The sequence below is a fragment of the Pavona decussata genome, unplaced genomic scaffold (genome assembly GCF_977016875.1).
Source record: "Pavona decussata unplaced genomic scaffold, jaPavDecu1.1 SCAFFOLD_130, whole genome shotgun sequence".
Lineage (NCBI taxonomy): Eukaryota > Metazoa > Cnidaria > Anthozoa > Scleractinia > Agariciidae > Pavona > Pavona decussata.
In genome coordinates, this window is record NW_028145544.1 from 1,811,712 (window position 1) to 1,839,264 (window position 27,553).

The window sequence follows — 27,553 nt, forward strand, 5'->3', positions numbered from 1 at the left end:
TAGTTCGGATATTCTCAAATCACATTTCCTCGAAATCTGACACGTATTCCTCTTTTAAAACGTATCGGAAATAGATGTTTTTATTCTTGCGGTCTGAATATTTTTCAGCGCTTAGCAACGGGATCAATATATCTATTTCGGGATATTGCGTTTTGTGGAACAGTATTTCCAATGAACACGCCCAAAATATTCTCCAGACGCAAGCTGCTATTTTGTTAATTTCCCACCGTTTGATATACCCTTTCATGTGAGCTGACACTATTGTGTCCCCGTGGCAGCCAGCGGTTCCAGCTGTGTGCCTTGGCATGACAGCACTTAAACCCAAATACTCATTCGGAAATTTGCCAAGAAGTCTCTGTTTTAACTATTCGGGGATGCCACAGGATCCTTTTACAGTTTGGTTGTCTGTCATGTTTTCCCACAATTCTCGTTTCTCCTCCTTCCTTTAGGTCACGTGACGTACCTCCTACACTAGTCAGTGCGCATGCCCAGGTGCCTTCCCTTCCTCATGAAGAAGACAGAAGACGTCTCTCCGTAGGCAGTAAAAAACAAAATTATGACAATTTTGATATTTTGAGGGCTCGTAAGATTTTATGCCTTTTATGGTGGTTAGAAAATGGTGGATTCAGGGCCCAGTTGTTCAAAGCCCGATTAAGCTAATCCTGGATTAACGTGAACTTTGATTCGAGTTTGATAACAATTCGGTAAAGATTCTTCCAAAAGATTTTTGCCCCCCAGTTTTGACTTTGATTATACTTTACCTTTAGCTTGAAATTAGGCTTTAAGACCAGAGATGAAAACCTTAACTTTTAATTGTAGATTGGCGTAATCGGCTTTCGAACAACCCGGCCCAGAATAGTAATCTAAACTCAGTGTAATTGTCTTTATCCGGTAAGCATTTCGTTTTCAGTGTTATCAATCCCAGCAGTCTACAGGACGTGCGTCGCATAAGAACGCAATGAACGACCCAGCTGGACACCAGTCTCTCAGTAGCTCAGTAGTTTGAGCATCAGACTAGTGTACCCAGCCTTGAGGGGTAGGCTGGGGATATTCCATAGTCACGATCGGTTTTGGTTTTGCTTCTTATTGGTTGAGAAAGTGGCGCGAGTTTTGTTAACCAATCACACAGAGAGCATAGTAAAGCAACATCAAAGCAAACGCGAAATTTCTTTCGACGCGCAATTGAAAACCGCTCTATAGATCGCTCTTCGTCAGAAGCCCTGACAGAGGGCTATAAAGGGCTAACGCTCGAAACGTCAGCACTCGAATCTCTTTAAGGTGGCCAATTTACTCTGTTGATAAACCAAACATTCGTTTCCTCTCTTCACCGATGCAGCAGCACAGTTTCTTTAGAAACTAACTCCCTTATCCACGTGCTCAGAACGGATGAACTCAATGCCAAGGGGAACTGCAATCATCATCAAATCTACGCGCGCCAGTAGGCACATAAGGCCGAGAAGGAGAACTGCAATGCCTCACAGCAAAACTTTCACTAAAAAAAAAAAAAACCCGCAATTCATCGCAGTTTTCATGAAGTCGAAACTCCTCCATTCAAAGTGTTGTTAATAGTCTCCAGTCCTTTTCTTGATACTTCCAAACGTCACGCGCCAGTTTTATGCGACTCCGTGTTTATCTTCAGCGGTCGACGCACAAATAAATGCATCCAGTGTGCATCTGAGAGGAAATATACGTCTTCTTATTGCAAGATAAATATGGACACTGGTATAAAACGAAGTCAGGCAGACATTTGAGTCTCTCACAAGGCCGGACTGTCGCAGTCGTATTGTCTTTTTGTTCTTCTTTGATTTTTGTCGTACTCTCTGCAAGCGTAATTATAATTATATGATGAAACACATCTTTTGGTTATTATTCAACAATCTATTCGTCTTCAGTCAAGTATTCATTTTCTCATAAAAAATTGAAAAAGTTTATTCTTTCAGAAAACAAAAACGAGGACTTAATTACCTTCAAGAGTTATCCCTATGGATTAACCACGGCTTTGTTCTTTCTTTGAAAGCCATTTTTTCGTTTTGTTTCCGAAATGAATACTGGAAGCTTTAGTTCTGAGCAGTGTTTGACGCAAGCTGTAAAAGACAATAGAAATAAACGCAAATGATTTCTAAAAACAAAACGCAGTTGAAGTTGCCAAGATTCCTTCAACACGAAAGGCAATATCTCATGCAAAGGGCATAGAAAATGTCAGCTTCTGCCAAAAGATCCGCTCTTTCAGGACGAAATGCTCACAAATTTAAAGTTGCAGTTCCTTCTAAGATAGAATCTAAGGACGTTCTTCAGTTAAAATCAGCTACAACACGAAGCGATGTCCACATAACCGAGCAAGATGAAGGATCCATTATTGACAGTGAATTTTCAACAGGCAAGACCTTTTACGAGAACACGTTCAAGCTCTTACCAGACGCCAAACTGTCGACAACAAAAGCGGAAAGGTTGGTTGAAGATATTTTGAGAGAGCACTTCGTAAATGAAGTATACGAGAGCGCAAAGTGTAAAGAAAAATGCCAAAGTCTTTGTCAGCTGATTAAAGAAAAGGTGAAGGAGTTGGGAGCATCACGTTATAAACTCGTGGTTGTAGTGCACGTTGGTGAAGTCAAGGGCCAAGGTTTACAGATTACGAGCCGGTGCGCATGGAATGAAAACTTTGATGATTTTGTTACCGCATACTTCACGAATTCTTCGCTGTTTGCGCAAGCGACGGTGTACGCTTTGTATGCTGAATAATGAGTGAGGTAACGGACTGGTTCAAGAAATGAACCGTTACGTAGTTGCCCCTTTAAGTTGGGTACTTTCATTTATTGAGATGGACATCACCTTAAGACGGAAAGCTCTACATGAAAGACAGCGGAATGTCAGAGCATTTCTCAAGCATGTCCGATTAGTTTTAAGGGCAGTATTTTTCAGTTGTTTTATTTACAAATTGTCCTGGTTCTTTTAGTGCTGAATGGTCTACGACGTTAATTCAGTATAAAATATTTCATTATAGTAAACGTTCATTCAGTATTTATACATTTTTAAAAAATTCAACTTCCTTCGTTTAGTTTTATATTTTGTACCATGTACCATTAAAATTTGACATTATACAGGATTGTAAATATTTGGGTATTATTTTGTAACTAAGCTTTTAAGAAAAATTGTAAAGCGCTTAGAGACTTAGTGATAAGCGCTTTATAAGCTTTGTTTATCATTATTTATTATGTTGTAAGAAAGGCAGTTTTATATTAGAAAACTTTAAGGGCGAATCAGATCCATAGCCAATGCAAGGAGTTCGAATATCGCACCAAACCTGTTGCAAAAAATAAAGATAACTATTTCATTCATTGATTCATCCACTGATAGCCAAAGACTGATTTGTTAATAAAGATGCATAGAAAATTAAACCAGCATACAATACCCCCAACTATAACAAAGCCTCCTCGGAGGTGAATAGTACTTGGCTAATCACCTCCGAGCTAGCCAATCAGCGCGCGCGAAAAGTACTATTTACTTGTGTGGTATATACTATAAATTTTACCACCACAAACGGGTAACAGAGGCCTAATTAAGGACGGTGCCTACTATTGTTACTGCGCATACGTTCTGCGCATCGCGAGATACTCGGGTTTCCTATGGGTGGTGCCTACTAATACAGGAATATTTTTGCGCGGTTTAAAACTATACGGAGAAAGCAGAACTTACCAAATGCCTTTGGTATCTCAAAAAAAAAATCTGGGGTAACCATGCATTTTTCAGAGAAAATTAAGCTTCGATTTAGGAAAAAATCCCATACATTGCTTTATATTTTGGCGCTTTTTAGAGATATTGTTGCTTAATTATCTCTGAAAAATGCGTGGTTACCCCCAATTTTCTTTTTGGATTCCAATAGGCCTTGCAAAGATCTGCTTTTCCCGCATAGTCATAAACTGCACAAAAATACTTCGGTATTAGTAGGCACCGTCCTTAAGGAGGCGCGGTCTCGATGCAGTAGTTTTCTTGTCGGGTTTTCGATCGGACGGTCGGAAGATCGGAAGGTTGGTGGTTCTAAAACTTTGCTCCACATTGTCTCTTTTCACCGAGGTGTATAAATGGGTACTGGCGACATACTGCTGGGGTAGCTCTGCGTCCCATCCTGAGGGGAGTAGTAATACTCCTATTCACTTCATGCTGGGTATCCTGTAATGGACTAGCATCCCATCCTGGGGGAGTAGTAATACTCCTAGTTGTTTCATGCTGGGTGTCCTGTGATGGACTAGCATCCCATCCACGGGGGAGTAATAATACTCTTAGTCACTTCATGCTGGGTATCCTGTGATGGACTAGCATCCCATCCAGGGGGGAGTAGTAATACTCCTAGTCCCTTCATGCTGGGTATCCTGTGATAGACTTTCATCCAATCAGGAAAGAGCAGCAATACTCCTAGTTGCTTCATGCTACAGCAACCGGGCTAAGCTCTGGCCGTGTGGTAGTGCGACTGTGTTTATTTAGTAAGTAAATAATCCTAGTTAACAGTCAATGGCGGCACCTTCTTCAGCTTCTTCAATAACTGGTGTCTTCCTTAAAGCCTCCGACAACGTGTTTGTCATGTTCCCAGATGAAATGGACGGAACACTATTGTTTCTTGCAAACCTTGGTCCTGGCTTTGCAGACCTAACTCTACTCAAGGTGGTCTTTTCAGGGAGAGAGTGTGAAAGCACTGGGTTAAGCTCTAGTAACCTAGGGGAGATGGCTGGACTTCTTTTTTCTTTCTGGGAAGATTTGCGACCCAACCCTTCATGATTTGACTGAACTGAGCTTCTTCTTGTTCTTGTGGATGTTTGAGCCGCCATCATTTCAAGATTGTTTCGATTTAATGCCTCGAAATCAGAGCGACTAAACAGTAATGGAAATCTTTCCATAGTATCTAAGGCCGTCATGGCGCTTGACCATCTCCTCCTCTGTCTTGCTATCGCCGCTGAACCTCTTCTGGAATTTTTCCGTTTCCCCGACTCCGTTCTCGAGCTCGACTGTCTTTTGCTCCGCGACTTCTCGCCTGGGGAAGTCCTCTCCTTTGCTGAAGAACGAAAAGCATGCGATTTCTGCTGAGTCATCAACATGAAAAGCTTAGGGAGCTGGCTTTGGTGACTGAACGAGGTTATTTCTCCGCCATTCCTTCCAGTAGGATGTTTTGACAGCTTCTGTCGTACAGGAGCAGACGAAGGAACTGTATCTTTCCTAACTAACCCTCCCCTTCCACAGTTCATTTTAGATGATGTTTCATATTCATTGCAACATTCTGCGTCCGTTGACATGGTAACGCCATTTTCCTTGGAGTTCTCGTTGACGTGTAGAGATTCGTGTTCAAAGCAAACAGTCTTTTTATGGATAAAGATTTCGTTGTTTCTTGGTTTAACATTGCACGTTACAGAATTGTTAAGTATTAGGTGATGTCCTCCATAACCTTTCAGTATAGGAGCAGATTTTGTCCTTCTTTGAAGAACTTTGTCAGAGTTATGTCCCTCTACAATACACGCTGAAGAGGCTGTGTTTGTAAAATCTTGTCTGTCATTAATTATTGATGACTTCACTCTTTCCCTTTGAAAGTCACTTCTGTTTTGCTTTTTGTTTAAATCCCTCATTTCTTCATTTCTCTCGCTGTCTATTTCAATACTCATGCTCTCATTACTTTCGTTGTCCTTCGTTTTATTCATACAGAATTCCCATTCTTTTGCGTTGAGTTTCAAATCGAAGTCACGAGCGCAAGGGGATGCTTTTCCATCACTTAACAAAACTTCTTTGCAGTCATTTCGCTTCAGTTTTGTAGCTCTAATGAGCGGTGTTTCTCCATCCTTGTTTGGCTTGTCAGCGACTCGAACATCATAGACATTCATTGCTTCGGTTAGAGCCTTTGTAATACGAGCATTCCCAGCATCGATCGAATAAATCAAAGCGGTGTTGCCTCTAGAGTCCGCGGCACCAAAATCGCATTCATCACTTTTAATAAACTCATGGACTAGTTTTTCCTTTCCCAGTTTGCATGCTTGCATAAGTGGACTCATCCCATCTTCATCTTGCAAACAAATGTCGGCTCCTCGATGAAGCAGCTTCTTTGCGATGCGACACGCTAGATTTTCGTCCTCCAAGAAGCAAATCGCCAACAGAGGAGTTGTTCCGGAATGTTTTTCCTGCTGGTTGACATTGTCGCCAAGTTTTAGAAGAAGTTCCGCTTGCTTGAACCGCTTTTCCTCGATGGCCTTCACTAGAGCTGCCATATCCAGCTTAAGCTGAGTTTAGTTGATCGGCAATCTGAAAGTCGACCTTAATCTACAGTTGCCGAATTTTAAAGGAACGCAGGTCTGAAACAAAATATTTGTAATGCTCCTACTGTGTTGCTACCTGAAATTGGGAAAGTTTGTTTGTTATAAAGTATTAATTCAGTAGTCTGTTTTTTGTATTGCATGACTTCATTTGGAAGTGTTTCGTGCAAATATTACAAATCCGTAAACTGGCGGCATTAATTTTAAGAAAGCCTTTAGATTATACAGAGTTAAGCGGCATAAATTTTGATACTTTTACCACATTTATTGCACTTTCACGGAGTTTACATAAACCTCCAAGAAGTCAGTTTATGTAGCCATGGTAACTCAACGAACAGGTGAAAGAGAAGCTGCAGTTCGCAAAACATTTCTACAACCGCTTAAGCAATTTGCATTTCACGTGACTGGGAGAGAATTAATGCAACTTAATTTACGTAGTCTCATTACGAGGACTTTTAATTTCAGAGTCATTTTAAAAACTCATATTGTAGAAATACATGTCGTTGTTTTTGATAACTTTTTGAACTGTGTATATTATTAAGAGGGTGATTCCATTTAATTGCATTGCGCATGTGCGCGTTATTTCTTGCGTCATTAGCACGTTGAAGACAAGGTTGAAGGCAAGATTGCCTTGATACTACGCTCAGTTACAAATCGTCATTTTCTCCTAAACGAGCACCATGACCTATCTTTTTTATCACCGCTCAATCTCGTGCCCAGAGTCCTCAGGCTCTTTGGCCAGCGGTTGGTCGCCAGGAGAGACTATGGGCAATTTTATTACCGCAGGATTTCTGCGGTAAAACAATGGAAGCCGTTACGGAGCTAAAACAGAGCAGCCAATCAAAAAATTTAAATTTTTTCGAATTCTCCAGAGTTTCTCCTGGCGCCCACCCACTGACCAAAAAGCCTGAGGACTCTGGGTACGAGATTGATCACCGCTTTACTTTAGCATAGAAACATGAGAATAAGCGCAAAAGAAACGTTTAGGGGCAATACTGCTTGATATTGCGCTAGCCTTCCAGGAAATGTTATTGCTTGTTATGCTTCTTACATTATACCAATAACGCTGTTTCAAGTCCTTTTAGTATTTCGTGTTCCCACCAATTCATGTACTCTTTATCAATGTTGCAATTATGCGCTTTTGATCACTGCATGTCAAAAAGCGCAATATAAATTAATAAATTGTTATTATTATAGTATCAAACATAGCAAGAACTGATCAACTAGACTCGTATTTACAGAGCTGTTTGGATTCAGTGTTTTTGTTCTGCCTCTCATTGGTTGAGAAAGTGGCGCCTTTTTTTATAAACCAATCACAGAGCGTGGAGAAGGCAAACCAAAGCAAACGCGAATCCACCTCTCGAGATGTGTTGACAAATCAGAGTCTCTTGTACCAGTGCCTACAAAGTCAAAGGTACTTTCGTGTAGTTTATGACTATGCGGCTAAAGAAGATCTTAGTAAGGGTTATTGAAGTGCAATTTGTTTTTTTTTTTTTGGGGGGGGGGGGGGACCACGCATTTTTTCAGAGACAATTTAATGTATGGAATTTTTTTCCTAAATTAAAGCTTAATTATCTCTAAAAAATGCATGGTTACTCACAATCTTCTTTACATTTCAATAGCCCCTGCTAAGATCTACTTTTCCCGCATAGTCATAAACTGTGCAAAAATACCTTTACGTTTGAAGGCACCGTCCTTACAGTGCTCTTTGAAGCAACACCGAACAGACTGGTTACCAGAGATCAATGTTCTATTCATGTGCTCTTTATCAATCTTACACTGCACGAAAAATTGGATTTGCTCTTTTTTTGATTCGTATCAAAGATGAGGTCAAATATAATAACATTTTTGAATAACACATTTGATGCGCATCAAAAATACGTCAAATATGCGAGGCCTTTGCATATACCTTTGACTAGAATCAAAAGTGAGTTCAAATGTATTGACAACTTTGACCCTACCTTTGACGCGCGTCAAATTGAAATCAAGCAACTTTGACTCTGCCCATGATGTGCATCAAAAGTTGATCAAATATGTGACATCTTTACAAATATCTTTGATTCGAATCAAATTTGACTCCTCCTTTGATGCGCGTGAATCAAATGCGGCCTTTGTCACCTGTGATTCGAATCAAAGGTAATCAAAGGTGGCCTTTGACAGTCTTTTAACACACATTTGATGTGCGCAAAGGCGTTTTTTCGTGCAGTGTTACATGAAGTAGCGAGTTGCCATCCCAAACCGGCCTATATCAGTATATCGGTCCTCTCCCTGGGTGAAAAAAGCCAGCATAATTTATACCAGACCGAGTTAATGTATGACAGTCTATGAGATCTTAAGTAAACATAATAAGCTTATTGCAATACTGATATCGGTATTCGAAGCCCACAAGTCAGTCAAACCAGCGTAGGGCGCTTTCACTGACTGAGCTTAATCCAATCTCGTTTTTCATTGGTGACAAATCGTGCGATTATTCGGGATAATGAACGCTAAGGCAGGCTCAAGCCCCGTGTCGCGTCTGAGAGGTCTAAATAAATCCGTTGGAGGACTCATAAGGCCAAGGCTACGACGAGTGCACACAGCGAATTCTGAAAAAGAGCTTTTCAAGGCTGTCGATGGCGCTTCGTTTGCAAGGATGGAAGACTTCAACTTGAGAAACACAAGTGAAGACCGTAGCACGCTTTCTAGCGTGCTTTCGTTCACGTTACGTGCAAGCGCTCGGCAAGAACACGATGGCACAGCGAGTTCTTCAGGCAACGGAGCGGAAACTGTAGACAAACAATCCGGTGCTAGCAGTGGAGCTCAAAACTACGAGATGGATTATAAGGATTTTAACTCACGCCAAGTTGTAAACTCAAGAATTCGCGAACTTACTCATCAGATTTTGCTGAGACATCTCAATAACACGGACTACAATCACGATATATGCGGTGAAAAGTGCAGAACTATAAGCAAGGCGATTGAAAATGGAGTTAATTCTATATTCAAAGCACGATACAAGATCACCGCACTGGTTTACATTGGCGCGATTCGCGACCAAGGAATTGAAATTTCCAGTCGGTGCATTTTGAACCCGGATACAGATAGCTTTGTAATGGCGACATACGCTAACGATTCTCTTCTGGCGACGGGAATTGTCTTTGCAACTTTATTTAGCGAAGAGTGAATGTATGCAGGAACCTTCTGAAACAATACTTGAATGTGATTTGAAGGTAGTTGCACCGGTTTCAATAGTAAAACCAGCGGGAGCCCTTCTCCACTATCATTAAGAACCGAAACTCAAAACGTTTTGACAAATTCAGTCGTACCTTAGCTTTACACTCAAAAAATATCACGGAACAAATAGAGCCATGGGCAAGTACTTCTTAATCGCTTTAATTTGTGTGGACACATTTTAAGATTTCGTCCACAGACTCAAAATTTAATTAATAGCATTGCAACCTCAATCGCCTTTTTTGTGTTTGGCTCCCATGGACGCACCAATTAAAAATTTAATTAACAGCTCTATTAACAGAGACCTCGAGCTCAGTAGTTCATAAAATATAGCTGCTTCACCTGAACGGAAATCAGTGAAGCCTCAGAAAGCTTCATTGATTTATCATGGGCGCACAAGGTCAATATCGACAAGCCAGGATTCAAAGCAACCATCAAAAGGCAATCCGTGTAATAAACTAATTCAAGTTTTGTGGCGAATTTTGCCGAGTTATTGGTAAATGCAGAAATTTACAGTTGGCCAGCTGTTTAAACGTTTTCGCGGCGCTTCTTTGGCTTTGAAAAGGAACAACTTGGATTGTTTTCAACCGGAGTTTCAGAGGTCATCGAAAATAGGATTAAATTGGCTTAAAGCATTTCATTTTAGCAAATTGCAAAGTTTCATAAGGGAGGGATTATACAATTAGCATCCCGCTGTGAAAAGGTTTTGACTACGAAAAGAGAAAATGAAAGTACATTAGTGCAAAATTCAATTTTACAAAATATTAAGAAGAAAACTGCACGGGAAAGTACTGCTAAACAGCTTTCGTCTAAATGAGAGTTCTTTATGATAACTCAGCCAAGATTTGATTGCGGTTTGGAAAGGGTTCATGTAATTAACCGACTGACATGTCAACTTAGCTTTCATGTTCACTGCCCAGAGTAAACGTGAAAGACTGCAAAACGCAAATAACCACCAGGTTAGCCAAGTGTGACAAGCGACATTTGTTAACACAATGCAAATATAATATCATCGGTTCTAATTTTGACAGACACAAGAAGAACATGATTTATTACCATAACCCCAAGCCATCACGACATTGCGTTAAAATACATTTCATTAACAAGTTTTTAATCACTGGTATAATATAAAAGAAGAGAAATCCATTTAGACTCGGTATAGCTTTGTTATGATTGGTTTATATAGGTGTCAAATCACGATAAGTAAATGAAGGATTTTTGATTTAATATCGTGCTGGAGATAATTTGAATAATTGCTTTTAGTTTTGGACACGGCTGGACCAATAATAAAGTTAGTTTTTAGTGAAGCCCTTATTGGTGAATGGTATTTCCTTAATATTTGGTAATTGTAAATTAAAACTATGCTTTTAACAGAGTCGTGAAAAAAAAAAATGTGAAAGTACCAAACCTTTTCATCGAAACAAGTATTTATTTTTATCGTTCACTTAACATACTGGGCGAGTGGCCTTGAGAATGTGATCATGAACTGATAGCACACTAGCTTGTAACCAATCAGAGCGAGCGATTGCATACACTCTTTTCTTTATAAGAACCTTTTTTTATAAGAACGTTGAGGCTGAGATTAAGTAAAATTTACGAACATACTATGAACATTACTCAGATTTTTTTACGACCAAATGCTTTTAAAATGAACAGTATAAATACGGATAAAATAATAGAGGTAAAAATTCAGTCCAATTAACCTAAATAATAGGTCTCTTGGTCACGTCCGCATAGATTTATTGAAATACTATAACAGATAACTAAGAACATCTCAAATTGCCAAAAATAACAAGAACCTTCAGCCTCAGCCCCCAACTTAGACGTTCTTATGAAAAAAAGATTGTAACCACTTCCAGATCGATTGCTCAGAATATAGAGAATATTTATGAAAGAAGAAGCTCGTATTAAAAAGGAGAGCCTCTGACTTCTCTCATGATTAATCGGTGAGAACACCGACGCCATTGGCGAGTTACGTTAAGGTGGGGGTACACCTGAAAGCCGTTTTCACGCCGCTTAAAATCGGTTTAATATAAATATCTTGTTCGCGTTTCAAGCAATACAAAAACCCTCCGCTCATTACACAAATCAATGTTTTGGGGTGTTTTATAAATTTTTGGGTGATTTTTAGGTATATTTGGAAGGAAATAGTTTTTCTTGAAGGATTGGTAAAATTAAAAGAAATAAGAAATATTGAAGATTTAGGGATGTTTTAAAATTAGAATTTGTAGTTAATAATTAATAGACGGACACCAAGTTAGTCCACTAGCAACCTGGGGTGCTCTTGCGTGGGTATCAACTGTCTGTTAGTGTTCCAAAAATCATTTTCTTTCTTCTATCCATTCTTAAAACCTCTTCAAATTTCACTCAAATTCAGGTAGAGCTCCGCCTTAAGAGTAATTTCGTGATCTCTGGCTCAACACACGATGAAGGAGATCAAACGGAGTTTTGGGCAATGAAGGAATCCGCTGAGCGGTAGTATCTGAGCCCTCTTTATCGTGACATCAGAATAGTAATCTTCATTTCTGCCTTATTCGCACCTTTGTCTTTCAATTGTCTGAACTTGCTTTTAATGTTCAAATCCTCCCTCGGGAGAATAGCCGAAGTATGGTCAACCATTGAAAGCTACTGTCGTGAGTTCTCGTGCTGTCTAATACTATAAACTGAAAACTCAGTACTTCGGTAGTCAAGGCGCCATCAACGAAAATTCTCATTCACGTTTTCATTATCACTGAAAATGTTTCTTTCCACTCATTTTTTTTTTTCAATTAAAATTTCTCATCATATTTCTCAGCGAAAAAGGCAAAAAGAGAAGCTGGTGACAGTCTATACAAACACGGATAAAAAACTTGAATATTGCATGCGTTATTTCAATCAATTGAAGGTGAAAAGTGACTTTAGTGTTGTTCTCTTTTATTTGAAAAGCATTCAATTTATTCAAATCAGCTGTAACGTTTGTATTACTGTAATGACTTGTCCTTAAATAAATTAACGAACAAGTTAAAGCTGTCACCCATCTTATCTTATTATCTGAAAATAACGTGTAATGAATTAGAATTTATGATAGAGGAAGACAGGAAAATTAGCAAATGTCAACAAATATTAAAAACAACGCTGAGAAACTGAGAACTTTTTTGTGGGGAAAAGCAAGGCATTTCAATTTGAACTGCCAATGAAACATTGCTTTTGACTCATTGAAGGAAAAAGCGACTGCTTCTTTAGTCAATTGTTACACAAGCACTATACGCTTACTGCCATTTAATATTTTATCTTCGTTAAAACAATGTTTGACACTGACAATAATTTATGATTCATTTTTTCATTCTTATTAATCTTACGCTGTGTGACACTGCATATGGACATTTTTATCTTCACTTTACTACTTTCCCCGCAGAACTGTATTCGCTCCAGCGCGTGATTAAACCAACACAGTTTGACCTGTCTATATATTTTCCATGATTTTCTAAGTATTTTCCCCTAGATGATTACAGTCCTTCCTTCTTCGTCATTGTCAGGTTTTCACTCTTTTAAAACGCCAAACACGATAGCAACCGCGAACAATGACGCATTTTGGAAGGAAGAAGTGGAGAAGTTATCGTTAAATTGATCCCAGAGAAAGCGGCTTGCCATGAAAAATCCTTGTCCACTGTTCGATCCTATACTCACGTTGCAAATCAACCGGAACCGCTCCATTCCTAGACTCTTCACACGGCCCTTGATGTCGTCTGACAAACTAACACAGAGCGTTCGACAAGTTTCGGCGTCGTACGTTTGATTTGAAAGCCTCTCTTGTAAAATATCATCCATTATCTTCTTGATTTCATGCGTGTAAAATACGCTGCGTTTCTCTTCATTCATGTCTCCTCCGTTTTCTTGCTTTCCTCCTCCAGTTGAAGCCGCGTTCCTTCCTTTTCCCGTTCCTCCATTTATCCATTGCTCCTTTTGTTTCTTTTCCGCGGTCGAAGCTGATCCTTGACGCAAGCTTTTCTCGAAAATTCCACAGTATTGATCACGGAACTTGTGTTTAAACATTTCGGTAAGCCGGTTTTGTCTTCCGTTATTTAAGAATACAGTCTCGCCCAGATTAAATTCTCCTTTAAGCTCAGCAATGTCTTAATGCAAAGCAGAGATTTTCAGGTTATCTCAAACCGTCGGTTTCTTTTAATTTCCCCTTAGAAATGTATTAAAAATGGATCAATTTCTCAGTCTTGAGACTTTGAAATAGATCCTAGACACTCAAGAGATTCTTGAGTTATCGAAATAATCCAAGAGCGTTATTGTTTTTGGACTGCGTAAACCACATCAAAACAAACTGCAATTTATAAATGAACTTTGGAGCAGATGGCTTTAAAGTACTGTTGCCATGGAAACTTCCCTTTGTTTCGCTGCCGGAATACCCTAGAGTCATGCCGCGTTTTTCTGTGATATATAAGTAACATTTCCTTAATTAACAACTTTTATCGTCCATCAATTGCCCCACGCCGTGAAAATTGGATTTTTAAATCAAACATTCTCACGTACGTACTGGTAAATTTCGGAAAAGCTTCTGGTTGCTCGCCAGTGTTGCGCAGTGTCACGTGATAACTCCTGGCAGGATCAGGAGCACAACTGAGGCAAGAGTTTAATCCTGGCGACGTGCTGTTTTTAAAGTTTTTTCAATTAGGCCTAAAAGAAGCAAAGCCCTCTTTGCCTTAAGTTTTCGTTCTTTGTTTCTTGACTCGTTTTGGTCATGGTATGTTGATTAAAATCATGCACGGGTCATAAGCTCCTAAACCATGTTAATTTAATTTTAATGCACTAAAATTATTTTCTAACCCCTGTTTTCAAAACAAATAGTTACAAATTCAAAATTGATTACTTACTTTACACGAGACCATTACGAACTGAATATATACCGCATTTAGTTTTGAAAACAATAAATTGAGTATAAACATAGTGGTAAAATGATGAATTATAATGCATATTTAACATACCTGGCCTCGGTTGTCGGAAGAGTGGATAACTTTGCCCAGCAGATAAATCGCTAACCAGCGGTCAAAATGTACTCTGACAACTTATACAATTTTATCCTTTGGATAAAGTTATCTACTCTTTGAACAATCCACATTTTTTTAAACAAGAATCCTTCTCTGGCGTGGGTCGATCTTGGCATTCCTTGTCCGTTTTTGGACTTTTGCAATGAAACTCACCTCTTTTGGATTTTCCAAAAAGAAAGTTCTGTCGAAACCTCGTCCCCAGACTCTTTGCGGTACCCTGGGGACGAGGTTGAGTACCCATGATTCCTAGCGCCTTAACGCTGCGCTTGCGCAGGAGAAGTTGTGGTAGGATGACGTCAGTTGGCTGGTTCTTTCAAGGGTTGCACGCTACAGATGCTTGTAGTTCAGACATTTGAGAGTTTATTGAATTTTCCTTGCTACTCACGGTGGTATTTCTCTCTCTCCTGGAGCTACAACTCTTAGTGAGCTAAGCCATCAACATGATTATAACGTTTAAAACGCTCCAACAGAAGACTTTCAAGCTAGAAATCGACGAAACTGCAACGGTAGGTCATCAATGACAACTGAAAGCTAGATCTCATCTTTCGATCTTTACGTTGATGTCGTGGTCTTTACGCCATCTAAATGCCTTTCATGTCACCCTTCTAGGTTATCGTGCACAGGGTCTCCATCCCATTGTTCTGTTTTACTTTTTTATTTAATTTCTCACAAGGTTTTCAAACATCTTTGTGCTCTGCAGCTGAAAGTTCGCTAATTTCTCATTCTCTCTTTCGGGCGTCACGCGTGTAAACTTGTTACAACATAGCTTACTACACTAAGCATGACTAAAATAATCACTTCATGTATTTGTAAAAGATCCTACACTTTTCGAGATTTTTCAAATATTGCTATACCCCTTGTTAGCTTTTACTGATGGTGAAATATTTATTCCATCATGGAAAGAATTTCAATTTCGTACAAGCATGTATTCGTGATCATGTTATATTTCGCATGTCTACATGTATATTGCATGCTGTGACTGTTTCTTTACCATTTTTATCTTAGTATCTCACCACATTTATCACTAATAGTTTTTCTCTTTCATGTATATTTATTTTTCCTTGAACTTCCTTATGAAGTATGAATTCCTCAGAATCTAAAATTAGAAACAAGGTTTAATTTTTCTCTTGTAAATTCTCAATTTATCTTGACAGAAAAAAAAATTGAGACAACACAGAAAGATAATGTACACAGTTTTTTTGTTTTGTTTTGAAGATATCAAATAATGTTTCACATAAATTTGGGCCATATACTCTCAAGATGGGGCTTTGATTTAGAAATCCCATTTTAGGTTGGTTGATTTTGATGCTCCATTTTAAAAATGATGGAAAGAAATCTGTTTGTTTGGTTGATAATCCATTTCAGCTGGCCTTGAACTCAGCTAATAGCCTGATTGAACATTGGCTCCAAAGTATTACACATTTTGACAAAAAGCTAGTTGGAATTGTTCGCTATTGCCCAGGGCTCGGTTGTTCAAAGAGCAGGTGAATTGCTATCTGCGGATAAAATGTACTCCAACTAATACATTTATCCACTGGATGGTGACTTATGTACTGAATAAAGTTATCCCCTCTTTGAACAACTGGGGCCAGACATTATCATTCTTATTCGCACAGTTGCCTCAGCCCAGCTACACATCTACATATAGCTGTGTAGTCTTCCCAATTCTTCATACACACAGCCAAATCTGCAGTGCTCAACAATGAGTATCACTTTTAAATGTGTCATAAAATGTTGTCTGGGGGCAGCCACAACCTCTACCATATTGTTAGTAGTTTGATGGCGGTGTCTGAAGCTGTGGCCAGCTAGAAAACAAGCTTTTTTGTACCCAGGTTTGCCTGAAATGCATGGGATCTTTCCATGTAATTCTACATCCAGAAAATCATTTTTGGAATTTATTTCCAAGAGGAAATAGAAAGCTTACTGTACTTTCCTTGTTTCTGTTTACTTACATGGATGTTAAAACTCGTGACAGTTTTTGACAAGGTTTTGTACTGCTGTTTTGACTTTTTCTTCTTTTCTTTTTATAGTCCTGTCCATTGATCCTAGATAGTTTTCAAGGAAATACACTACATGTACAATGACAAAACATGCTTTCCATTACAGGTAGCAGACCTAAAAAATCAACTAGAAACAGAGCAAGGAAAAGATGCTTACCCAAAGGCCGGCGTCAAACTTATATATGCTGGTAAGTAGAAGACTGTGAAATCTGCACATTAGGCATGTCCTGTTGTCAACATGGTAGTTTACCATTTACCAAAACACTCCGAAAACTTCTCTCAATAATTTTTACAAATGGGACATTGTTTTAAATTCCAGTTTCAGACTAACTGTTCTGACTGTTCAATACTGTCTGTCTTCACCGGTGGTCCTCATTAATTTTAGCCAAAGTTTTCAATCAGAAATTCTGAAAGAAACTTCCCCTGTCGAGTGGAAAGGCTTCTTTCCATCTGAGCAAAAAACCTAGATTTCAGTTCAAAACTTGTAATCCCAATTGGTAGATAAAAAATGTACATGATGGCACAAGGAGATAATGAAATGGAAATTGAAATTTTCGTAAATGGAATGGTAATTTCCATTCTGGAAAATTTCTCTTTGATTCAAGTGTTCGATAATTTGTATTTCAATGGGTTGAACCAAAGATTCTGGCCACATGGAAAGCTGCCTTGGTACATGTTACATATTAACTGGAATGACCCAGTCTGAGTGGGGACTTTCTCAAATAACAGGACTGTATGTGATGTGAACAGAAGGTGGATCATATTGACTTGTTAGGCTAGTTGATCAGAAATCCCATTACAGTCAATTCCCTTTACTGCGGACACCCTCTGGACCACGAGTTAGTGTCCTTAATTGCGAGAGTCCATAATAGCGTGAATTTACTTCAGTCAAATGTCTGTAATTTACTTTGCCTGTGATTTAGCTGCTGTCAGGGTGTCCGTAATAGTGAGGTGTCCGCAAGGCGAAAGTTGACTGTGCAGTGATTGACGAATGTTAAAATGCAATAATAAATATTCATTATTATTGGCCAAGTCTTGCATGTTGTCAAAAGAGGTAGTAAAGAGGTCTGACATTTTCACCAGCCAGTAAGGTACTTTTGATCATCTTCTCAGAATCTAATAATGCATAAAAATATCTTTCAACTGGAAGTAAATCCAGAATTACAGCTTCCTTAAACTGTTTAGTAGTAGGTATTCCTTACTCCAGAATTTAACTACCGGGAGAGCGATACATGTACAAGTGATAGATTATGGGATTGTCTGGGTAGACGGATGGAAATTGTGCCAACGAATAGGTACATTTCTCTGGCTCTCAAATGTATAGGAAATACTCTTTTATGTGAAACTACTTAACAAGAGCTATGCTCTTTAAGAAAATGCCAAAAAATGCAATTATTTGTCAGTGCAATGTCCATCTGTCTTCCCAAATAACCCCACGATCCCTTGCTTGTACCAGCCTTCTTACAGTTTCTTGGGGAGGGGGTTGGGGATTATGATGGGTCTGTTTCTCTTGCCCCGCTAGGGAAAGAAGACAAAAGTCTAATGTGAAGTAAGTCACTTCAATGGCATTTTAACTACCAGTTGCTGACTGATCATGAGAAGGTGGGAGGTAAAGTTAAAATTACTGTTTATCTTGTTTATAGGGAAAATCTTAAATGATGAGCAGCCATTGACAGAGTATCACATAGACGAAAAGGGATTTGTTGTTGTTATGGTGACCAAGGTAAACAGATATCTGTCTCTTTAGTTTGATATCCAATCCAGGAAATCAAATCATTTTGGTCCAAGAACAGAAACACAGATTTTTCTCGATGGATTTGCAATCTCATCCAAGGAGAAGTAGAAGTGAAACATCCATAGCCATTTCTTACAGTAAATGCCATTTGGATATAGTTGTGGGGTTTGTGATCTGAGGACTCTAGAAAAAGAATCAATCAAGTTTTCTTTCTCTGTCTTCTTGTTTACTGCTGTGCAAATTGCTCAAACAATCATGGTACTTTATGAGTCCATCCATCAGAATACTTTTTTCCTCTTTTCAGTTGATTCCATTATTGTGTGTAAAACTGTTTTTTCCTTTTGTTCATGATTTGCAGGCTGTAATGCATGGTTACCCTTTGAGCACTTCATTTAAGTAATTTTTTTTTCAAAATTTGAAAAGCTTTAAACATCTGCAACTTTTGTTTTAGCCCAAAGCTGCACCTACTCCAGCCCCAAGTCAGCCTGCAACAACACCACAGGTAAGGAGTGGGTATTGGTCTGTTTTGGGTGGATATTCCCCCCAATATTTGTATTAGTGAGTTAGTTAGTTTCAGTCGCTAAATGTCCGTCGTTGGATGTAGGCCTTCCCCATTGACCTCCACTGGACCACGTTTTGTGCAACACGGTGCCAGTGCCTTAGGAAACTATCTAAGTCATCCCTCCATCTCGTCCTTGGTCTTCCTTGGTTCCTTGTGTGTCCCCGGGACGTCCAGAACGTAATGCGGGTTGTCCAACGGTATAGACCCTTTGCATAAATGGCACCTAAATTTCAATAACAATACTTTATAAATCCTAAGCCTCATATTCATGTGAAAAATCCTTTGTCTGGAAACATAAACACGAGGCTTAGGATGTATCAAGTATTGTTATTTAAATTTGGGCGCCATTTATGCAAAGGGTCTATTAACTAGCTGAAATTCTTTCATAGCCAACACCTGTGGCAGCCACAGAAAGTACACCAAGACCCACTGAAGATACCAAACCCGAAAGGTAAGCACTCTCTCAGGGCTTTAACTTTTATTACGTGTAGCTTTATGGCTGGTGAAATAGCAGTTTTCACAGGTCAAAAGGCTCATATGTTTTTTGTTCAAGTCAGTTTTGAACAGCTACGTCAGTCAGAAGTTATTAAAAATGAAATAATGGAACTTTGTAGAGTATGAATGCCTTGCAGATCAGTGTTCAATTCACAGTACACTTTCTTGTCATCAAACTCATGCCAAGTGAACTCCTTTTATCCAACTTCAAACAAACTTCCTTTTAGCCCTGCTTGACTTTAAAGGTTCCCGTTCGTTCTTTCTTTCTCCTGGCAACTTGCATGTTGGATGACTGTTATCATCTTATAACTGCAGCACAATTTCGTCCAGTGAGAGCATGTGAAAATCACATGTAATTGGGGGAGGGGGTTGGTGGGGGGTTATAATTCTCAATGGCATTGTATTCTCTTTTCTTCCATTCTTAAAATTTAGGTTAAAATTAAAGTTACAATGATATTTTTAGTACTGACACCACACCCCGAGCCACAGAGGAACCTGCAACCACGGAAACCCCTGCAGAATCTACACCTACCCCATCGTCAAGTGCTGATCAAGCATTGTCTGCTGCTGAATCCACACTTGGTGAGTCAGTATACTCAGCATTGTTGTGCTTCTTGTGCATACAGTAGTTTGTGTGACTTCCTTTGCTTGGCTTTTCTGTTGGGCATAAAATTGTGACAAACTTGAGAAGAGGGGTTCTCCAAGTTTTTTTACAATGACAGCCCATCATGTTACTCTGAGCTGTAGGACAGGTTAACCTTACATGTAAATAAGATCAGTGATAGAATAATCATGGACAGTTTCTACATGTAGTACCAAAAGTAGCATTTGTGGATATGCAATGTAGTTGTTGAAGGCTTTTTGGAGAGTAGATGAATTTTTTTGGGACAGCAACCTTGCGATTATCGATATCTTAAGTCACTTCATTAGGTGAGTAACAATATAATAATTTTATTTTGATGAACCACGAGCACTCTTTCACTCTTGTTTTTGTTTTATATTGGCTGCTTTTTGCAGTTACTGGTCAAGAGTATGAATCAATGGTAACAGAAATATGTGCTATGGGATTTGAAAGAGATAAGGTTAGTGGTCATTGATGGCTGTTTACACTGTTGTATACCTATCTTCACTCTGAAAGTAACCATCTTAGTTATAATTTGTCTTGGCTGTCATGCTAGTGTACAGAAACTTTACACTAACGATGTACTATTTGACTTATCCGTAATCCTTACTTATTAGTTTGAACTAAACTGTGGCATGCATTCAGTGTGTTTCACCACTGGCTGGCTTTGTCTTCTTGCAGGTTATACGAGCCTTACGAGCAAGTTTCAACAATCCAGACAGAGCCGTTGAATATTTGATGACTGTGAGTACCCCTTCTTCAGATTTCAATTTTGGTGGCTGGCACCAGCTTCGAGCACCTATTCTTTATTAGTATAAATCTGCTATGTTCTATCTACTATGTTCTATGTTCTATCACGATTGCCGTTCTCTGATTGGCTACCCTACTTGCTATCTATTCTGTGATAGATAGTGAGTACCGGTTTTCAACAAAATGGCGGCCGCTTCGTTGCGTTTTCAAAGTGTCTGCGATGAGGATATAGATAATTTACTTGTTTAGTTTTGAAAGACTAGTAGATTTATACTAAAACAATTAGGTTATTCGCTCTCGATTTCTATGCATGATAGCTGATTCGGGCTGCGCCCTCATCAGCTATCACGCAATAGAAATCTCAAGCTCATAATCTAATTGTTAAATGGATCAATACTACCACTCTACACTCGTGTTACGTCTGTCATCATTTTTATTATCTGTGCCCTTACAGACAATAGCTACCAGCTAATCAGTGGTCGGGAATTTTGAAAGTTAATGCAAAAACAACAATAATGTATCAAACAAATGCCTAATTTATTGGCAAATGGATCACAGCATGGCCTGTTTAAAACACCCCTAATTTTAACTTTTAAGTTGTTGCATGTATAACTCAAAAATGAGCTACTGCACCTTTCAATAACATGCAGACTCAGAAGTTCAAAATTCTACCGACCGTTACGCTTTTCACTGCCATCAATTACAGCAGGAGACTTCAAAGAAAACAAAAGCATTTGACTCATCGGGGTCAAAAGGTTGTGTCCTTTGCTGTGATTGGCGGATTTTGACCCACTTTGTCAATTTCTGTATTATTTGCGGTCAGCAGGTTGTTGCCATAATTATGATTGACAGCAGTAAAACATGCAAATCGTTAGTTGGGGTGAAGTTCAGAGTCTGTATATTATTGAAAGGCATAGTAAAGACCCCAACTTTTTTTTTTAAAGAACTGTGATTAGCATGTCTATATGTACAACTTTTTGCAAAGTTTAAAAAATTTGTAGAGAGGGGTTCAGAACCACCTTAAGTTTCATAACAACTCCCTTGCGGAGCCAACTTCTATCAACCTTGATAATACACTCAATGTTACATGACTGTTTCAACTCCTTGTTTGTGACATTGATTATTTAGGGCATACCTGAGTTACCACCAGATCCACAAGTGCCGACAGAGCAAGAAGAACAGCAGCCTGGAGAGGAAGGAGAGCCAACAGGAGAGGGCCAACCAGCATCAGGAGGTCTGTGGGAGATGGCAACATTGTTATGTTATCTGGGTTGTAGACAGGGCCCTAGGTAGCAGCCGAATAAGCCGGCTATAAGCATGATCTTGTCAGCCGGCTTTGAACATAGAGAACCAATATTACCGTAGGGCTTATATACTTAAAATTAGTAATAATCATGAATTAGTTAAGTGCATTCGATCAAACCCAAACACTGGAAATCGCATGGCATCCAGACTGAAGCGAGTTAACCCACAGAACTTCACTCAGCCAGCGGGATTCAAAGCTCTCACATGAAATTGAGGCAAGTGGTCAGCCAGTCCAAGATGGCGCCCAAACCCTGAAATCGCACAGCATCCAGAGAGAAGCGACACAAATAGTATGCGTTATCCTAAAGTCAAACGCAACAGTTATCCACAAGTGCACGTTGGATATGAGATGGTAGATAATATTATTTGTAGCCCATGAGACCTGTATTGCCGATTTAGCTATGATCGTCTCATATCCAACAAGTGTGAGTGGAATAAAATAATATTGTTTTATTAAAAACAAACACAAAATGTTGCTTTAATAATTGCACTAGTCTTTTACTCATAAAGGGGTAAATGTTGCAGAACTGAATACATAGATGTAAGATGTTTGCCTTGGTCCATCACAGTGTACTGTATGTAAATTTGTTTGTATGTGTTATTTCTTTTTCCCTTAGAACAAGGCCTCGAGTTCTTGCACAGCCTACCTCAGTTCCGTCAGTTGAGAAGAATGGTTCAACAAAACCCACAAAGCTTACCAATGCTGCTGCAGCAAATAGGACAAACAAACCCTGAACTTCTGCAGGTATGCTACTGCTGAACATCTGGGTTAAAAACGTTTTGTATTTTGTGTCTTCTGTGGTTAAAGGTCAGTGGTTCAAGACTGCTGTGTCCTGCTACATTTCCCACAAACCGCCAAACCACTGGGAATGCTAGCAAGATTCTTGGGTGTACCCCCTTAAACAGGAAATTCCGGACTTCCGGTATAAAGGGGCCTGGCCTGACCATCTCACCTTCAGTTGTCAATCAACCATCAAGAGCGTAAACAACTGACAAACAACGTGCGTCTTTTTCTACAACCCTTACTGATAAAATTGGCTTAGTTTTCAGAATAAACCCTGTTAACCAGAAACTAATTACAGCCGTTTTACCCACAGTGAAAATAAATCTTACTGTCCATTCAAAATCTTAATGAAACTCCCAAGCAAAATAACTCTGATCCAGCGGAGTGCTCAGTGCAATGCGACAATCAGTCAACACAGGAGTTGTTTCATTTCTTCCTAGCCCAAAGCCAGTGGAATACAATGCAACAATTGCTCAATACAGGAATTGCTTTGTTTCTTCCATAGCTCATAAGTCAAAATCAAGAGGAATTCATAGGTATGTTAAATAGTCCCGAGCCTAGTGGGGGTGAAGCACCAGCTGCAGGGTCAGAGCAGCAACCAGCCCAACAAGGATCTGCTGGAGAACAGCCTAGACCAGCAATGACCATTAGTGTAACAGCACAGGAAAAGGAAGCTATTGATAGGGTAAGTTAACACATGCATAGAGTGTTTTCACATGAGGTCACGGCGGCCATGTTGGTGTCCCAAAACAAAGAAATGGCGGCGATGTTGTTGTCCCAAACTAAACCTCTGGGAATTGAACTTTATTTTTATGCAAATACTTTCTTTTGTTTCAGTAAACCTACTTTTGTTACTGTGCATACATTCTGCGCATCTCAAGATACTTGGGTTTCTTATGGGTGGTGCCTACTAATACAGGGATATTTTTGCGCGGTTTAAAACTACAGGTGTATGCAGAGAAAGCAGAACTTAGCAAGTGCTCTTTTGTTACCCAAAAAGAAAATTGGGTGTAACGTCAATCAAAAGAATATTAAAATGTCAGCCATTTTTGCATATATGTATTTATTTTTCATATTATCATATTTTTTAACAGCTTAAAGCTCTTGGATTTCCAGAACACCGATGTGTACAAGCTTACTTTGCTTGTGAAAAGAATGAACAACTTGCTGCAAACTTTTTACTTGAAAGTGATGAATAAAGAATGACAGAAGATATCTTATACCATTGACATTTTATTTGGCCTTACACAACGTATATTGATAGGTTTATGGCTCATTGGAATGACCAGGAATGACCTTGCTTGTGATAATTATGCAAACTGTGGTAATAATTATGTTGTCATAATTATCATAGTTATTATGTAGATGGTTTTCATTTAGTTATGGTAGATAATCATGGTAATTCAAGACTGCTGCCTAACAGGAAGCCGATAGCCTGGGGCGCCCAAGAAAATGCTCTGGGTGCCTAAATATTTTAGAGCAGCACCTAACACTTCACATGTTGGGCTTCTAACTTCTCGGCTTTTAGCCTTGCGGGCTCCTTGAAATTTTTGTCAGGCAACAGCCTTGTAATTATAGTATGATTAATGGTATTACATTATCCTTTACTTAATGAATTCCTCTTCAATCCGAGTCATCCCTTTTAGTCAGTGACCGTGATGTAGGGCCATCAAACAAACTGCAAAGCCTTGCAAGTCAAAAGTAGAAAGAGAATTAAATGTGGTCTTCTTTGGGATATTTTGCAAGTTGAAATGCCAAGACATATAGCGTTGAAGTTGTGTTCCTGTGGAAAATCCTCCCAAGACCAAACAAAGCAAAAGTGACATTAGTTTACAACTGGTTTTCGGTGAATCTAAAGTAGAAATAAGTGTACGTTTTTTTGCTCTTAAAATAGCATTACTCTTAGGAATACCTTTGAGACCAGGGCCCAGTTTTTCAAAGCCCAATGTCCTAATCGTGAATTAAAGTTATTTAGTGCGAGTTTAATCACTAATCAATAAAAATTCTTCATTCTTTTGTCCCTTTGTTTTGACGAAGACTTTTCTTTGTCATTAGTTTAAAATTAGCTTTAAAAAATTAATGAGCGAGGTGAAACATCTGATAACTTTTAATCATGGATAAGCGTTTAATCGGCTTTTGACCAACTGAGCCCTGAACCTTTGAAGAGAGGTTGTCTTTTTTAGTGATTCAGATGTGATTGTCACACACCACCTATGCTGAAGTATGGCGCAATGCAGGTGTCATTGCGTGAAAAAGCTGTTATTGCAGGACGTAACTGTCACTGTGTGATCATTGTTTGGATCATTACATAGCAGTTAATTCCAAAACATTAACATCTGGGCCGGGTTGTTCGAAAGCAGATTAACCCTAATCCACGATTAAGTAATATATCAAACACGAGGGAGAGTGTTTCCTCCGATTTCCAAACGCCGAGAAGTAGGTTGGAAAAACGAGGTGCAACTTCGAGGTGTTTGGAAATCGGAGGAAACACTCTTTCCAGTGTTTGATATAGCTTCTCAAACTATCGATAATTCTTGGAGAAATTCGAAGCAAAAGTTCCCAAAATTTTATGATAATTAAGATCACATTTCCAAACCTCCTTCACGGTAGTGATTTCCTTTGTTTTCTCTTCATGAATTATTAATGAGTTTGAGAAAGGTTAATCGAGGTTTTCATCTCGCTTGTTTAAAACGGTTTAAAAGGCTAAAGGTTAAGAAAGGTCTAAGGCAAAACTGAGGAACAAAGATCTTTTGGGAGAATCTTTATTGATTAGTTATTAAACTCGAATCAAAGTTCACGTTAATCCAGGATTAGCTTAATCGGGCTTTGAATAACTGGGCCCTGATGGTGATTCAAGTAACACCTATATCAGAGATGAAGCTAAGAACGGTCGCCAAGGGGGGTTTTGTTATTCATCAAAACCTCCATACCATTGGCCTCCTCTTCCCGTTAGTTCCCAAGTTTACAGGCTACGCTAACAGCTAAATTGCTTGAGGTGAAGTGGTACTTTATTTGATATTCTATACATGATCCTCTTTAGTTATATGATTAGAAGCTGTACAGCTTAAAATACTTGGATTAAAACATTATAAAGTGTTGTTGTTGATTTATACTCGCTGGAGACTCGGGTCATTGACAATGCTCAAGTGTGCTAAGAGACTGCGGTAGTTTTTCACTCTGAACACAGAGACGACATTCTGAACGGTTGTCTCTTAGTAAAAACAGCTGTAGTTTGGTGACACGATTAATGTAAATCTGTGCAAGAAAGCACTTCTATGAAAGTGTCAAGCTTCCGAAAACGCGAGTGTACAGATAAGTTTAAAATTCGTGTGAAAAAGGTGAAGTGCATCGGGTAATTTTCTTCGGCCAATCGGACGAGAGAACGTCGCCGGTTTTGACCAGATGTTTACTCCAGAGAGAAAGTACCGCGAAAACCCTGTTGAGCCCCACCCCACCCCCACGACCGTTTGTAGCTGAGATCTTTTAATAAGCACACCTCACCCTTCTCTATTACCCTCCCTCCCCGGCCAAACTTCAAAGCTCGGGCATATCACTCGGTTTCTCTATAAGAAAACGTAGTCTTCAATCTGCAGAAGAAACTTTACGCTAAGAGAAATGTAACATTGTGTTTGTGTTACATACTAGCCATGTATGGCAAAATTTTGGAGATGGTCACGGCCACGTGCTGAGTCTGGAAAACGAGAACAACTTTGAAGTGTCTTGGACAAGGAGCCTTGAAGGTAGAAGAAAGAGAGAGGGGGGACACCCTTGACGTCGCACTGTGCAGGATGAGTGGCGGAGGTTCCAGGTTGGCTTTACCTCGTGGAAGGAGGTGGAAGGCGTAGTGCAAAGATAAAGGAACAGACCCGGAAATGTCACGAGGATGATGACTATTGCGTTCGACGTAGAAAGAACGCTCTCGTAATTGCGTTTGGAGTCGATATTGTATGGGACAATCGATCGATCAACGAATGACTGGATCTTCGGTCGCATATCTGGCACCCCCGCAGATTTTGCAGGGGCGGATGACATCATCGCCAACTTGGCAAAGGAGAGAGAGCCTGGGATCGAGATCATCGAATGCACTTCCAAATCTTTGATTATTACTAGTTATTATGATTTGTTCAAAACACCCAACGCCCTCCCTTGGCTAGATTACCAGCTGCAATTCGGGGAAACTTACAAGAGAGGAAGTCCAGGAGCTGAGGGAAAGAAGGAAATCGTGAGCCTATTAAACCCCTCCCCTTCTCAGCGGTAAGCGGTTAAGGACGGTTTCTACCCTTGTTGACAGTCACTCTTGTTACTGCACATACGCTCAGCGCATCTCGGGATACTCCGAGAAACTCTGATTTTCTTAACAACGGTCCCTACGAATACAAAGGCATTTTTGCGCGGTTTATGTCTATGAAAAAAAGCAGACCTTGGCAAGAGCTACTGGAATACAAAAAAAAAGGGTTGTAGCCATTTTCAGAGATTTAACCTTCGATTTGGAAAAAATCCCTTACATTGTTATGTATTCTAAAGCTTTTTGGCATTTTTGATGTTTAATTATCTCGGAAAATTTGGATTCCCATAGCCCTTGCTAAGATATGCTTTTCCCGCATAGTCGTAAACTGTGCAAAATATCTTAGTATTAGGAGACACGGCCCTCATTGGACAAGACAATCACAGATGACCCAATTAAAAGAGTTCCTTGTTCTTTATTTCTCTCATTTAACCCTTAGTTTTATTTCTGCCATTAAAGGCGCAAAGTCTGAGGTACCAAAT

At 39.3% G+C, this 27,553-nt stretch overlaps 5 protein-coding genes across 5 annotated transcripts; 3 read left to right on the plus strand and 2 right to left on the minus strand.

The window, feature by feature from the left end:
• The first annotated feature begins 840 nt into the window (after positions 1 to 840).
• On the plus strand, positions 841 to 3,953 carry LOC146468593 (dynein light chain Tctex-type 5-like). Its single transcript, XM_085124254.1, has one exon. The coding sequence runs from the start codon at positions 2,197 to 2,199 to the stop codon at positions 2,737 to 2,739; it is 543 nt and encodes a 180-aa protein (XP_084980380.1). The 5' UTR covers positions 841 to 2,196; the 3' UTR covers positions 2,740 to 3,953.
• A 7-nt stretch (positions 3,954 to 3,960) lies between these two features.
• On the minus strand, positions 3,961 to 6,353 carry LOC146468594 (uncharacterized). Its single transcript, XM_085124253.1, has one exon. It carries the CDS (start codon positions 6,240 to 6,242, stop codon positions 4,497 to 4,499), a length of 1,746 nt encoding a protein of 581 aa, XP_084980379.1. The 5' UTR covers positions 6,243 to 6,353; the 3' UTR covers positions 3,961 to 4,496.
• Positions 6,354 to 8,218: 1,865 nt separating this feature from the next.
• LOC146468595 (dynein light chain Tctex-type 5-like) lies at positions 8,219 to 9,730 on the plus strand. The gene has a single exon (XM_085124318.1). The coding sequence runs from the start codon at positions 8,767 to 8,769 to the stop codon at positions 9,448 to 9,450; it is 684 nt and encodes a 227-aa protein (XP_084980444.1). The 5' UTR covers positions 8,219 to 8,766; the 3' UTR covers positions 9,451 to 9,730.
• A 1,419-nt stretch (positions 9,731 to 11,149) lies between these two features.
• Positions 11,150 to 14,407, minus strand: LOC146468596 (dynein light chain Tctex-type protein 2B-like). Its single transcript, XM_085124325.1, has one exon. It carries the CDS (start codon positions 13,527 to 13,529, stop codon positions 13,017 to 13,019), a length of 513 nt encoding a protein of 170 aa, XP_084980451.1. The 5' UTR covers positions 13,530 to 14,407; the 3' UTR covers positions 11,150 to 13,016.
• A 416-nt stretch (positions 14,408 to 14,823) lies between these two features.
• LOC146468597 (lysine-specific demethylase RAD23A-like) lies at positions 14,824 to 25,884 on the plus strand. The gene is made up of 12 exons (XM_085124308.1): positions 14,824 to 15,039; positions 16,640 to 16,721; positions 18,177 to 18,256; positions 18,720 to 18,770; positions 19,220 to 19,281; positions 19,789 to 19,907; positions 20,343 to 20,407; positions 20,629 to 20,691; positions 21,826 to 21,931; positions 22,620 to 22,747; positions 23,292 to 23,471; positions 23,881 to 25,884. The coding sequence occupies exons 1-12, from the start codon at positions 14,974 to 14,976 to the stop codon at positions 23,983 to 23,985; spliced, it is 1,107 nt and encodes a 368-aa protein (XP_084980434.1). The 5' UTR covers positions 14,824 to 14,973; the 3' UTR covers positions 23,986 to 25,884.
• Positions 25,885 to 27,553: the final 1,669 nt, after the last annotated feature.

Bases quoted from the DNA above. Each gene is read 5' to 3' on its own strand.
- LOC146468593 (XM_085124254.1), top strand. From the start codon at position 2,197: ATGTCAGCTTCTGCCAAAAGATCCGCTCTTTCAGGACGAAATGCTCAC.
- LOC146468595 (XM_085124318.1), top strand. From the start codon at position 8,767: ATGAACGCTAAGGCAGGCTCAAGCCCCGTGTCGCGTCTGAGAGGTCTA.
- LOC146468596 (XM_085124325.1), bottom strand. From the start codon at position 13,529: ATGTTTAAACACAAGTTCCGTGATCAATACTGTGGAATTTTCGAGAAA.
- LOC146468597 (XM_085124308.1), top strand. From the start codon at position 14,974: ATGATTATAACGTTTAAAACGCTCCAACAGAAGACTTTCAAGCTAGAA. The intron at 21,932-22,619 runs GTCTGTGGGAGA...TTTTTCCCTTAG, and splicing joins GGGCCAACCAGCATCAGGAG to AACAAGGCCTCGAGTTCTTG. The intron at 22,748-23,291 runs GTATGCTACTGC...TTTCTTCCATAG, and splicing joins CAAACCCTGAACTTCTGCAG to CTCATAAGTCAAAATCAAGA.
- LOC146468594 (XM_085124253.1), bottom strand. From the start codon at position 6,242: ATGGCAGCTCTAGTGAAGGCCATCGAGGAAAAGCGGTTCAAGCAAGCG.